General features: G+C 36.1%; 1 protein-coding gene across 1 annotated transcript in view; it reads right to left on the bottom strand.

The window, feature by feature from the left end:
• Positions 1–13,318, bottom strand: part of LOC106103483 — a 27,858-nt gene extending 14,540 nt beyond the window's left edge. Inside the window, exons 1-2 of the mRNA XM_013283264.1 lie at positions 10,300–13,318; positions 9,745–9,973 (exon numbers count right to left, since the gene is read on the bottom strand). Of these exons, the coding sequence (XP_013138718.1) occupies positions 9,745–9,973; positions 10,300–12,981 (2,911 nt within the window). The 5' untranslated portion in view covers positions 12,982–13,318. The remainder of the gene's footprint in view (positions 1–9,744; positions 9,974–10,299) is intronic.
• Between the last annotated feature and the right edge of the window lie 6 nt (positions 13,319–13,324).

The following is a 13,324-nucleotide window of genomic DNA, read 5'->3' as shown; positions in this document are numbered from 1 at the left end:
TTGACTGTCCAGTTACAACTGAGCGTGGTCGTATCACGTGACAGATGCGGTTCAGTCGGTGGCAGTGATCACAGGTACGTTTGGCTGATAGCGGGGGAAAGAGGTCGCGGTGCGGCGCGCGGTGGGCGGGGGTTCGCTGACACTACGTGTTGCAAAACTACGATACACACCGTTAAAGTATTATTAGTTGACTGTGTTGGTTTACTTTGTTTTGAATGCGTTAAAACAAAAGCGTTGCATGACAATGTGCAAAATGTAACACAGTCACACAAGGTAGACATAAAATGTATGTACGAGTACGATTGTAATGAAGAATGCGATTGAGTCGTCTATTCTACGAGAAATATTTTACTAGTCAAAACATCTCCAAAGAATTGACGTCACAGATTTTTCAGTTTAGGGCTAAATTAAGTTTAAAGACATCATTACCATTATTATCCGCCTTTAAAATGAACCTCTGATGTGTAGTCAGAATTGTCCTTGTTTTCATGCTCAACAGATCAATAGGCACTTTCTTTAATCCAATAAACCGGTCCAAGCTAATCTTGTAAGCATACAAGATTAGTGGTCTAATATCAATAAACAAAAACATTATGTCACATAGAGATATAACCTAGACTAAATCTAGAATAGTGAACCTAATATAACCAAGTCAATAAAAATATTATCAATGTTATTTCTATTTAGAGAATTAAACATCAAGCATTTATAAAGTATAGTAAAAGAATTATCAAAATCCATTAAATATTTACTGATACATCAAAAAATCTAAACTCTTTAATAAAGATGTTTTGTAAGATAGTTCAGTGACCTGCTATTACGCAATAGTGAAGTTAACGTAAAGAAGAATGTGGTATTTAGCATATTTAATGTATTGTTTGTGTAAAAAAGAAAGGTTATATTAACTAATCGTAATACATGATAGCTGACGTCGCGGAGAAAGTCGTCATCTCGGAGAGCTGTTTGCCGTTTTCCCATGATGACGAGAAAGTAGACGCACTAACCTTTTTGCGTCTAAATTACTCACTTTTAATTTGACTGATATATATTTCATAATTTTTTATTGTATAAAATCTAAATTCTATCGAGGATATCGCACCGAGGTTAAACAGTCAGAAAATTTGGAACCAAAAATACGATTAAACATTTTTTAACTTATTGTCAATTAATATACGCAACAATATTAAATTCGGTAACTATTTTGTATGTAGCGATTTGGTTTTCGATTTTAGGGATAATATTTTAATCTATTTTCACACACTATTTAAAAATAAAACTCCGGTGAGAGATAACTTGTACATGATTATGAAAGAAGGGTCTGTACGTGTTCAGTAGTTTACTTTTAGATAAAGTGCTAACACAAACCTGGGCGTACTGTCAACACATTGCAACACATAGAGTACAGCTTAGAAATTACACGACATATGTACGCAGCTTTTATATTCCTTGTGAAAAAAATGTTTAACTTTTATTTATGGATTCTTAAGCGTAATGTAAACTTCAATAACATTTTTTTAAACATTTAAAAGGAGAACAACTCTAATATTGTATACTATTAATCAATCAGGTGCTTAAACGAAGTGATAAAAATTTACAGAATCTAAAACAATATGAGAAAAGATAAATTAAAAGTCCTAAACCTTGGTGAAAAGTAAAGCAAGAAAGATAAATAAATCTTGCATTGGGTTAGCGTTAATTGCCTTAAAGATTTATTAACATGTGAATAAAGAACCCTTCTCTTCAACAAGTTTAAAGAAACGATGCGAAGGTAACTTATTGTCTAGAAAATGAACTCATCTTTGGTTGCGTCATTCGGACAAAAGCTGGGCGGCCTCGGGGCAGTGGTAAACGATTCTAGTCCCAAGCTTATCTAGATAACTCGTTTTGACTTATGATTGATACAACGATCATAATAATACAGATTAAAAAAAGCAAATGAAATATGTTTCATAACTTAGAACTATAATAGGATAAAGAGAATTTTACTTTGCTGGACTGAATGAGGAAATATAACATCCTTTTTGTCAATTGGATTTCAAAGAAGTGTCGTGTAAATCGTGATTATACTGTTAAATGTACTTAGAGGCGAGCAAGAGCCAACTATACGAATAAGCCAATTACAGAGCACGGAACTCACGTGAGTAATAGATGGTTGTAAACATGCCATATGGTTTAAAGCCAAGTAAAATTAATACTGTAAAATATATATCTTAATTAGGAATAGTAAGTACAAGATTAAATATAATTGCTAATAACTTTTCCGCTTCTAAAGCGACATAATTACAAAATTTAATCTAGCGAGCAAAATCAATATCCAGTCGACTTTAAAACAGGACTAAGAATTAAGACCACGCCGTCTTTAAGCATTTAAATGCTGGTCGGTAATCAATCGGATTAAGAGACTATACCGTTATGCAGTAATATTAAGCCACGAAGCGTATCGCACTCGACTGAGACAGTGTTACTACACTGTATTGTACTAGTACCAAAGTGCAGTCACGTCGAAGTCAGTACAGTCAAAGACTAGTCACGGCACAGTAAGTCACAGTCAATATTGTCACGGCGCAGTGAACAAGTCATCGGAATGCCTGCGATACTGACCGACCTTTCTACTGCAACAGTTGTCTTGAGTAGTTGACATTTTGTTGATTAAGAAACTGGCAACGCGAGAGCACTTCGGTTTATAATTCGATCGTAAATATTCCGCATTGTTTGTGTTTTTATTTGTCAAGTCTTCGAATGCCAATGGACTAAGTGTGGACGTTAATTTGTCTGAATTGATGAGCTGAAATATTTTTTTTGTATTAATAGTTAATGAAATTATGTCATTTAGGAGATTCTTACACGACTTGATCAGATTATGACTTGAGTAGATTATTAACACGTGTGATAGTTTTATGTAGCTAGAATGCAACACAGTTGCTTACGTGTGACTGCCAGTTGTAATGCCTTGAATACTTACCGATACGTCGTCATAGGTTAATTACAAATGGTGTTGACGTTAAACAATAAATGCCAATTATCATAAACATTGAAAATGAAAAAATGGATAATTTGGATAAGTAATTAACAGAAAATCTATCCCTAAGACTTTACCACATATCAAGGAGTTTAGTTATTAGTAATTCATATATAACGATGTTAAACTGACATTAAATATAGAATAGGCCACCGTATTAAACCGGCTATTAGCCTAGTTAAGATATTTTCGTTAGATGGGTACAACGAAATGATTTATCTACATTAATATGCCACAGAGTATCGCAAAGTAGAAGTCAAAGTGAAAACATTGTAATACATCGATAAAGTAATCATCGGCAATACAATTGGTCACATATTGTCGATAAAAACCGTAATGAACAATGACTTCCGAGTTTCACTTCTCAAAGGGAAGTGATGTCTTTTATTTTATTCTGTACAAATAAAATATAAAATTTCATTATCTTGCTTCCGAACAAAGAGGTTAATTATAAGAAACATCGATTAAACATTATATAACAACTGGTTAAAGTTACGGATGTAATTGTAACCTACAGACATTCCTTTCTCGTAATATTTACGTAAATCGATAATAATTTAAATGTATTACATACGAGTGTAATGATAACTACTCCACTGCAGAAAAAACAAAAACATGTAGACCAAAAAGTAGTTATGATACTTCTTTGAAATGCGTGAAAACCTTTATGAGAATTTGAATCTTATGAAATATCTCATAAAAACTAATTTGTCTGTCAGTAACTTATCTGCAATATTTTGAGGAATACTTAAGACTTTGTTTATTTTATACGGTAAAGCTAAACATAATCGTTTAAGCATGAAATTAGGCAATGGAGGTCAAATCTTGTCTCGTTTGTAAGGTTGTATATACAAGGTAAAGTCAACTTTACTATTTTGTTGTTTGCTTAAAGTAATGGGATATCATATATATTAGCACATCTTTATTTTATCCTAACTTTTTAGTTAGGTGGCAGATTTTTTTTAGTTGACACTTTTTTTGAGATTTGTAACGAAAAGATTTGCATTTCAAAAAACCAAGGTATTTCGAAAAAAGACCATTAACATTTTATACATTGCAACATTGAAACCGTTATCGAAAACTGGCAACGCCGCATTCACAATTTGCTAACATATAGGTTATAATAAAAGCGGCAACACTGCGTTAGTTTAATTCAATTTTATATAAAATGACTTAGCGTATCATTTTTGGCACGAGAAACAGCCAACATTTTTTTTATACTTTAAAATTAAGTTAATCTTAGTTTTTAACTAAGCTAATTGTTAAATAGTAAGAAACATTTAACTAATTTTACTGATATTTCAATCTTACTAATATTATGAATGCGATAGTTTAGACGGATGTTTGTTAGAGTTTGTGGCTTAAACGGCTGAAAACGGCCGATAACATTTTGCCTAGATATAGGGGATAGTTTTGAAGATCACATAATTTTTGTTTTTATCTTTATCCCACGCGGATGAAGTCGCGGAGCAAGGCTAGTAGGCTATATTTTTGCTTAAAAAATGACAATTACAAAAACGTACTTTTCGCACAGTTTAATTATTGTGTTTTTATCTATCGTACTCAGATCGTTTAATTCGTCGCTAAGGTTAATGGAAATGCTGCTTAATTTGTAAAATGACTGTGAGTACAGTAAGAGATGTCCCAGATTATCTCAAGGTATTATCATAGTTTAAACGTAACTACATAGTATATGAATCGCAAAGAAAGTTCGTCCATGATACGCCGGATATCTGAAGTGGGGCCCAGACCACACCCAATCATTCGACTGTAGTGAATTCCATCAGATAATTTACTTGTTATATTTTAAACTTTCCCCAATCGGAAAGCCAATGATAAAATCTAGTTATTTGTTTAAATTTTCATTGGATTGATTACATTTTATACGAAATCAAAAGAAACTGATTTTAGTAACTTATAGTAGATTATTCTACTTTAAGTATGTTGGTCTGTTCTTAAATAAAGAGGAAAGATTTGTACATTTATATGTATTGAAATAGCTCAAAAACTACAGGACCGATTTCATAAATTCTTTCACCTTTAAAAAGCTACGTTATCAGTGAGTAATATAGGTTACATTGCTTTTTTTTAATTTCGCGCAGTCGAAGTCAGCAACAACTAGTATAACATAAAAGGTTGGACATAGACATGTTATTTACCAGGTATATTATTTTAGAGCATAAAGCTTATGTTTGCTGACACAACTGATACAAAGTAAGGCCCACCTATTAGAATTCAGTTCGGTTAATTAAAAAATTAGATGCGTAACGAATATTGATCATTCATTATTTCGGTGCACTAAATGTCATGACTTTATTTGGAGTTGTTGTGGTTTGATAACCTGGATATTGAGAATGAGGTCATTTCTATTTGATTTACTTTCATATACGGTTCTGTTACTGATAGGAAAATATGTCATTTTTAAAATGTTTTCCACTAAAAAAAAATTGGTTATAATTTATGAATTAGCACTACGAAAATACAATTAGCATGGAATTTAATATCGAATTGGCAGTATCCGGGTACTTAGTGTCGTAACAGCGAAATGCGATCAATCGATACCGGTTTTAATGAAAATTTTTAATTACAATTCTGACCACGTACTGAGCGACGAAAGAAAAACGTCATCGCATCAGAAAGTTGCTTAAATTCCTTATCTTAATTTAAAACAATATTACCTTTATGAGAATCTTTAAAATCGTTGTTTATATCGTTGGCTATATATCTTTAAAATTGTTGACAGACTCTAAATTAAGTATAGTTGTTAAATTACTATTAATCAAGGCCTCGTTATAATGTAAAAACATGTGTGATCGATGCAATCTAGTATTCACACGGGTCACTTGGTCTAGAAACTCTAGTTTAAAACCGTTTTTAAAATTAACCGTCCATTTACGTCTAGATGACGTAATGTACGAACAGATTATGGGCAATATCTGCACGTATGAAGGGAACTGTTTGTTTTAATTAAATTTAATTCGCACTTGAATGATCAGTGGTTAGCTCTTCAATTATGTATCGTTAGTACAAATCTAAAGAACATTCTTACTATTATCAACGCGAAAGTTTGTACGTTTTGATGGATGTACTTTTTTTAATTCCATTTTTTTATAAAATACGTGGAAATTAGAATAGGTTAATTTTTTTTATAATTTATCAAAACTATTCGCGATTAAAATTTTGCAGTATACAAATTTTGTTCAGTTGCAATTTTAAGATATCACTCGTGTACACTTCTTGTTACTTTTGGTTGACAAGCTTGAACAAAAATTGTATCATGTATGTTAAAGCATTTGTTAAAAGATTATAAAATACTGTAATGCTTTAGACGCGTAATGTATATTTAGAGCATCGGTTACATCTGATTAATCGAAATATTATCACAGAACTGGTTTGAATTGATCTTTTGAAAGGTGTTACGTATAATCCGATAAATAGTATCGACCCGTTCCTTTTACCCACGTAACTTCTCTTACGAAATAGAGACTTAAAATTCGTCTAGGATTTAAAATTATTTTAAAGACTGCAAATACAATATTAACATTCGAATTTATGTCGATTTTAATCAAGAAAGTTTACAATTAACATTTTTATTAAGTTCTTGCTACACAAGTGGAAGTTATAAAACAACTTTCTAATCAAAAATTTAAATATTTTTTTTCATTTTAAAATTCTTTTAAATGCCTTCGTAACGTAAGGTGAACAATAATGAAAATTAGTTAGGAACACTAACGGGGGTAGTTTTGTAAGGACACAAGAATTCATCTAAATTGCAATGAATTTAAAATGTAACATGAAGTTTTAAGTTACTAAAAATGCCTATGAAATCATAAACTCAAAATAGTTTAACAAACGGCAGTATTCTTTGGGAAAAAAGTTTAATATCATACAAAAAAAAAACAAAAAAACATACAGACTAATTGTGTACCACCTTCTTTTGGGAAGTCGGTCAAAAATACGATAAACGGTTTAAGGAGACAGTTTTAAAACACGTACAATACTATAAAACTATATATTTTTTAAAAAAAATATCTGTTGTGACAATACCATTGTATTGATAACTGTTATCAGACATGTACTTCATGATAAATAAATGATTATAATTTTCAAGGTTCATTGTACAATTAACAATAAAGAGGTTTGTGTTAATTAAGAAACGTAGTTAACACGAACTGAGTCATTTAGTACAATTGACAATGACACAAAAAACTTCATGAATTAAAGAAAATATTACGAACTACGAGTAAACCTTGGAAGCATAGGACATTATATCGCTAAAATTTGTAAATTCCTAAACAATATTTTTTTCAATTTGGAATATTCTATTATTTTTTATACTATAAAGATTTGTATTTTTGTATGTATAGAAAAAAACTTATCTACTTGGCTGATTTCAAAAATTCTTTCATCATTGAAAACCAACATTATCAGTGAGTAACATAAATTACGTTTTTTATTTTTTTTTAATTTCATGCGGACAAAGTCTCGAGCAACAGCTAGTATATTATATTATTCAGTACAAATAAGTAAAAAAATAGTAGAAATACAATCAAGGCTAAGGACATTTTGAACACAGAGTATATTACAATAAAGATATATGCAACCTCATTGCAATTCGCGGATGTGATCAAAACAAGGTGAAATTACGAATTGGTTATAAGTGAAAAGAATAAGAAATCGATACGTTGTATTGTAAACACGGAACATTAAAGCCGGTGAGTTTGCAAAGGAATGTAGGCGAGAACAAAGAGTAACTCAGTATCGGAAACAGTTAGCCCCACTTTTGTGGTCAAGTCGATCGCAAGTCGCGCCGCTAGATGAACCTTTGTTAATCAAATTAATGAGCCATGCGTTTCGGAAAGAAAACGTAACTCAGAGAATGAGATTTAGATGAGTTAGGAGTTATGATATCTTTTGTTAGAATGTTTAATAAACAGTAGATTATGTTTAATTTTTAAAGTACAGTAGCATAACATTGCATATTTGGTAATAAAAATATAAATAAACCCGATTTGTAACTCTTTGAGACGTCACTCGCCAAAAAATATAATACGTGTGTTTCGCATATAACCCGTTTGCCAGTCGGGCAATCGTTTACCTATTGTATACCAATGTGTTAACTAATTGACATAGAAATTGTTAATGTTAAGAATACCCATGTTGTTATAAATCATCATTATATAATTACCAAAGTTATTAATACAACAGTTGTATTTGAAAACAAAAGTTTGAAGAGAAAAAAACATATAATTCTTTCAAATGATTGATAACAAACTGATATAATAGAATTCTTCTTAGCTGAGTTATAATTCATTTGTTTGAATCATATGCTTTTTACAATTCATTGGATTTGTTTTGGGTATTTGTAAGTACATCGCTGTACAGTATTGGTCGTGTCCCCGTTTCATCGACACGTCGATCATATTAAGTTTTGTCGTACAAGGCGAATACTGAATTCCGAACATATGACGTGTACATTTCTGTTCAAGTATTTAAAAAAATATTGTCGCTTGTATAGTAAACAAATGTAAAAAGCAATGAACATGATAAATGGAGCAAAGACTTTAAAAGAAGTGTCCTTTCTTAGGACGTGGGTATACTGGGAGGTTGAGTAATCGGTTGAGTTAACATAGCCTTAGATCAAATTTCAAATCATACGCGATTGACGAACGAATTCTTACCATTCACAGCGAAAGATTAATCTATAATCTTGGTTAATCTATTTGGACGTAAACTTTATCTTACTAATGTTATAAATGCGAAAGTTTAGATGGATGGATGGATGTTTGTTAGAATTTGTTGCCTAAACTGCTATCAGATCTCGATAAAAATTGCCATAGGTGTACAGGATAGTCTAAAAGAACACATAGGCGACTCGATTTTGTTTTTTTTTTTAATCTAATCGACAGAATCGCAGGCAAAAGCTCGTAAAACATAATTGGAACTAGTATGAGGTCCATCACTGAATATAAAAGTTAACTAAGAAGAGGCGAAATAAAAACCAATTGGTAAATCGGATGTTAAATTATCTTTGGTTGTTGTTAGTACTGAGAAATCCAATTAACCTTGAATAACCCATTGTTCAAATAAATTTGTCACAGCTGAGTCCGCTCCACAACAGCAAGGTCTTGATAGTTCGTTCAATATGTTAATATCTTTCTTTTATTTATCTCTTGAATTTAAATACAGTAATACTAACAACCGATTAGTCACGGAGGTGAACGATGCAATTAAAAAATATCTTGAAACCGTTTTACCGGTAGAAAACTTCCTGCTTTTAGTAAACACATAAATTAATCCTGTCGTAAGAGTAGCATTTGCTATAAAATGTGCATTAAGATGTACAGTTACGGTTTAAACTACAAATTGAAACATGGCTTAATAACATAGCTATTTTTAATCTTGTTATTAAGTCAGTTTATTTCCTTATCATTCGGTATTAGAAAGATAATTTATGTAAGTAAAATAATTCAGTGTATTCCTAAAATACCATCTTGTTGTATGGCATTTGAAAGCTGCATTAAAAATTCACATTTTCACGCAACTTCCTACAATGCGGAATTTATATGGCACGGACAATATTTCCTAATAGATAACCTCAAGGGCTAATACCAGTAGACAACTTTAACATGACTGATAGTATGTTAAATGAAACCCGCTATATAGATTCTTACAAAGTTTTCACTATACACAGTAAGCATAGCAATATAACAAGAGTGACTTACCCTGTAGACTTGGTGCTGAGGCAGGTGCGGCCGGCGTTGGTTGGTGCGGCGTCGGCGCCGGTCTGCGTCTCCTGGGCAGGTGTAAGCCGGGCGCGGAGGCCGCACGAGTCGCGCTGCGGAAACCGGGCGCCCTATACCTCGCCGACTTCACTGGCCCCGCTGGCACTGTGTTCGTGCCCGTGATGGAAGGTAATCGCGGCAGTGAACCCGCACGCTCCTCTTCTTCAGACTGTAGGCAAATGATAAAATATAATGCAGATATGAATGTGTGACTAAATGTACTCAATAAAATATGACATTGACTGATAATAATTTGATCAAACTATTTGTATGAAGTTGTAAAGTGAAATACACATTAGGTAACACATTACGTTATACATTTAATACTCACTATTTGTATGCGCAACTGTCTGCGATGTTCTAGCTTATTGTAGTTTTACGATATATTGTTTATGGCTTTGAGGTTTGTATAACATCACTTACCTGGGGGAATATACTTGTTGGAAACAATTTTGTGTCTACATTTAAAATTACCACCATTAAATATTTTCTCACCTCAGCGTCGGGGGCAGAAGCCCGCCGTCTGCCGCGCCACAGCCTGTCCTCGCTACCCGCGATGGCGCCGCAACTTCTAGAATGTGACTTTTGTGCAGCCAAGTCCGCCCCGGCCGGTGATCTTCGTGCCTCACAACTAGGCCCCCCTAAAGTACCTCGGGAATCAGCGGCCAACAAAGCAGATTCGAAACTGCCCCGCCATGAAAATCGTTCACAGTCACTTGCCACGCTTCCCCTGCTCGCCGTCGCTTCCAGAATATCGTGAGATCGACTCCTTGCCAACGCGCCCGGCTCTGACGCGCTGTCATCATCCGTGCTCGGGGACGCACCGCCCGACACTTCATGCATTAATGCCACCAGCCGCCCACCTATATGTCGCATAACTTTCCCAAACAAGGGTGGCGACCCTTCCCCAGCGCGGCCCAACGTTGCCGCCAACTTCTGGTACGCCCCAACCGCGTCACGCTCCAGCGAACCAGCGTCGTTACCACGATCGAACTCGTCGATTATTTCCCGACAGCTGTCCGATATTTGTTTTCTTAATGCGGACCTGTTAGCCGACGTGCCCTCCAAGTCAGATCCCGCGTAGTCGGACGAGTCGTAGGAATCGCTCCACGTGTCTTCACTTGATAAATATTCCACTATTTCGCGAACCTCTTCATCGCGAATACCGGGAACCGTTTTCATTAATCTAGTCAGTTCGGTTTCAAAATATAAAAGTTGCGGTGGTTTCGGAGGCTTTGAGCTCTCGGAGTTTGTCGAGGCAGGGGTAGAAGTCCTAACGTTTCCTGAATTTATCATTTGCTTAAAGAATTGTCTCATTTTTGTCATCATAAGATTCGTTTCTTCGTCGGATGACCAATTGTTAAAACTATCTTTACGCGTCAAAGGACTCGGTGGTGGACGAGAGGTCGGTGGGCGTTCGACGCGTTCATCTAAATCGGGTCTCATCTCTTCAACAATTTCTTCCAACTCTGTTTTAGGCTCATGAGATCGGGAAAATTCGGCGCTCGAGTCGCCACTCCTGAGAAGATCGTCGCAGCTGCCTACGAAACCGCTATCTCTACTAGTTTGTTTTTTAGATTCAGATAATTCAGATCCTAGCGGTGGGAATTCGGGCCGAGGCGTGGACCTGCCATCCTCGCCCTCCGAAACAGACCTCGTGTCGTCACGAGTTTCTTCTGAAAATTCCATCGACTGTCGCCTTTCGTCTCCGGGTGATCCTCTAGTTTTTTTGCTTTGCTTTTTTCTTTTTGACTCTCCTGGCATATCCAACCTTTCGAGAGACTCATGTCTATCTTCTGTTTCAGTACTAGATCCATCCGACACTTCCTGCGCATCTTGAGAAGGTTCGTCACCCGTCAGCAAGTTATCCAAGGAAGAAGAATGGGACCGAGGCGTTCCGCGAGCGCGCACTAGCCGTTTACGCCGCTGCTCTGGGCTTTGTTTACCCTCACTATCACTACCGACACTGCCGGACCCGTCCGAATCGCGTCTCTCTTGATTGAAGCCCATGAAGCCTGATAAGAAATATTTTTCCAAACGTGACGACACGAGTTCGTCATTGTCGTTACTCCGTTTCGGCTGTTCACTGTCCACAATTGATTCACCACCTTCACTACATACACTAGACGTTTCCGAAACTTGGTCATCATCTTCGCGAACGTTTCTTCCGTCACCGAGACCGAAGAAAAAATATTTTTCTAGTTCAGTGGCTGATATGGGTCGAGATTTCTTCGTATTATTTTCCGCTTCGCTTTCCTCACAGCTTTCTTCAACGATCGTGTGTAAAGTGAAGTCTAAAGAACGTCTGCAGTAGGCAAAATCGTCTCCCCGGGTCGGAAGTGAGGCTTCGTCGCCGGAATCGCTGTCCGAAGTAGTGGTAGCGTCTTCGTCATGGCTGACGTCCTCGACCCACGAGTCGTCGTCTGCCAGCCCCTCCTCGAGACACACAACCGCCGAGAGAGTGTCCGCGTTGCTAACAACAGTCACTCCGCCCGAAGGCTGCGCAGATTCGTCGTCAGAAACTCGTTCGTTTGTATCGTTTTGCGAGGTTGTTGCGCTTGCGTCGTGTTCCAGTTCGTTTTGGGAGTTAGTGTGGTGCACAGTAATGTCCCGCATGAGCCGCGTCGTATCTGACGTGACTACGGAGACTCGATCGTGCGTTATCATAACGCGGCTAGTGAAGCGCGCGGACCCGTCCGCATCGGGCGAGCGCGAGCGGCATACTGGCGCAAGTACAGGTGCGCCCGCGCTCCCCTCCGTGTCACCGCGCGCCGGTCGCGCGCCGTGTGTTTTCTCCTCCCCTTGCTCCTCCAATAATTCTTTCTTCAATAGTTCACTGAGAGTTCGTTCAATTCCTTTAAACAGGTCTATTTTTTCTTCACTCTCCGATTTTGATTCATCAGGTTGGAGCTCCGAGGACGACGAAGCGACAGGAGACTTGCTTTGAATTTCATAAGTTTTGTTGTCGCATACTTCGTCTTGTAACTTCACCGTAACTTTTACTTTTATACTATTGTCAGAATTAAAACTATTATCCAACGAATCGCACTCCAAGTTTTCTGATACGGTACTTATACTTTGATTATTATCGCAATTCTTGTAATCACAATTATCTATATTAGTGCTGGAGCTGGCATTAAAACTGTTGAATTTTTCACACGTTTCACTTCGAAGCATATTGTCGTCACAAAATTTTATAAAATTGGGCCGGTTCTCGGCGTCATCATCACTTTCCTCGTCACTATCATTGCCATAGGGAATGTCGGAATGTTTCTTGGAAAAACTTATGGATTCTACTAAAACAATATTACTCGCTTCACTGATCTGCGGCACATTTTCGTTTAAGTCTGCTTCTAAGTGATTTACATCCTGCACACCTTCCAAACCGATTATTTCTAAACTATCAGACTTTTTGTCGTAAGAATCGTCGCAATCAATTCCGCTACTGTCAGCATTGTCTTCTAAATCCGACGACGAATCGGCGGGATTGACAACAAAGACGCGCGAAAACTGTCCCCCA

Source organism: Papilio polytes, unplaced genomic scaffold, assembly GCF_000836215.1.
Source record: "Papilio polytes unplaced genomic scaffold, Ppol_1.0 DF823731.1, whole genome shotgun sequence".
In the NCBI taxonomy this organism is placed as follows: domain Eukaryota; kingdom Metazoa; phylum Arthropoda; class Insecta; order Lepidoptera; family Papilionidae; genus Papilio; species Papilio polytes.
This window is presented reverse-complemented; position numbering and strand designations above follow the sequence as displayed.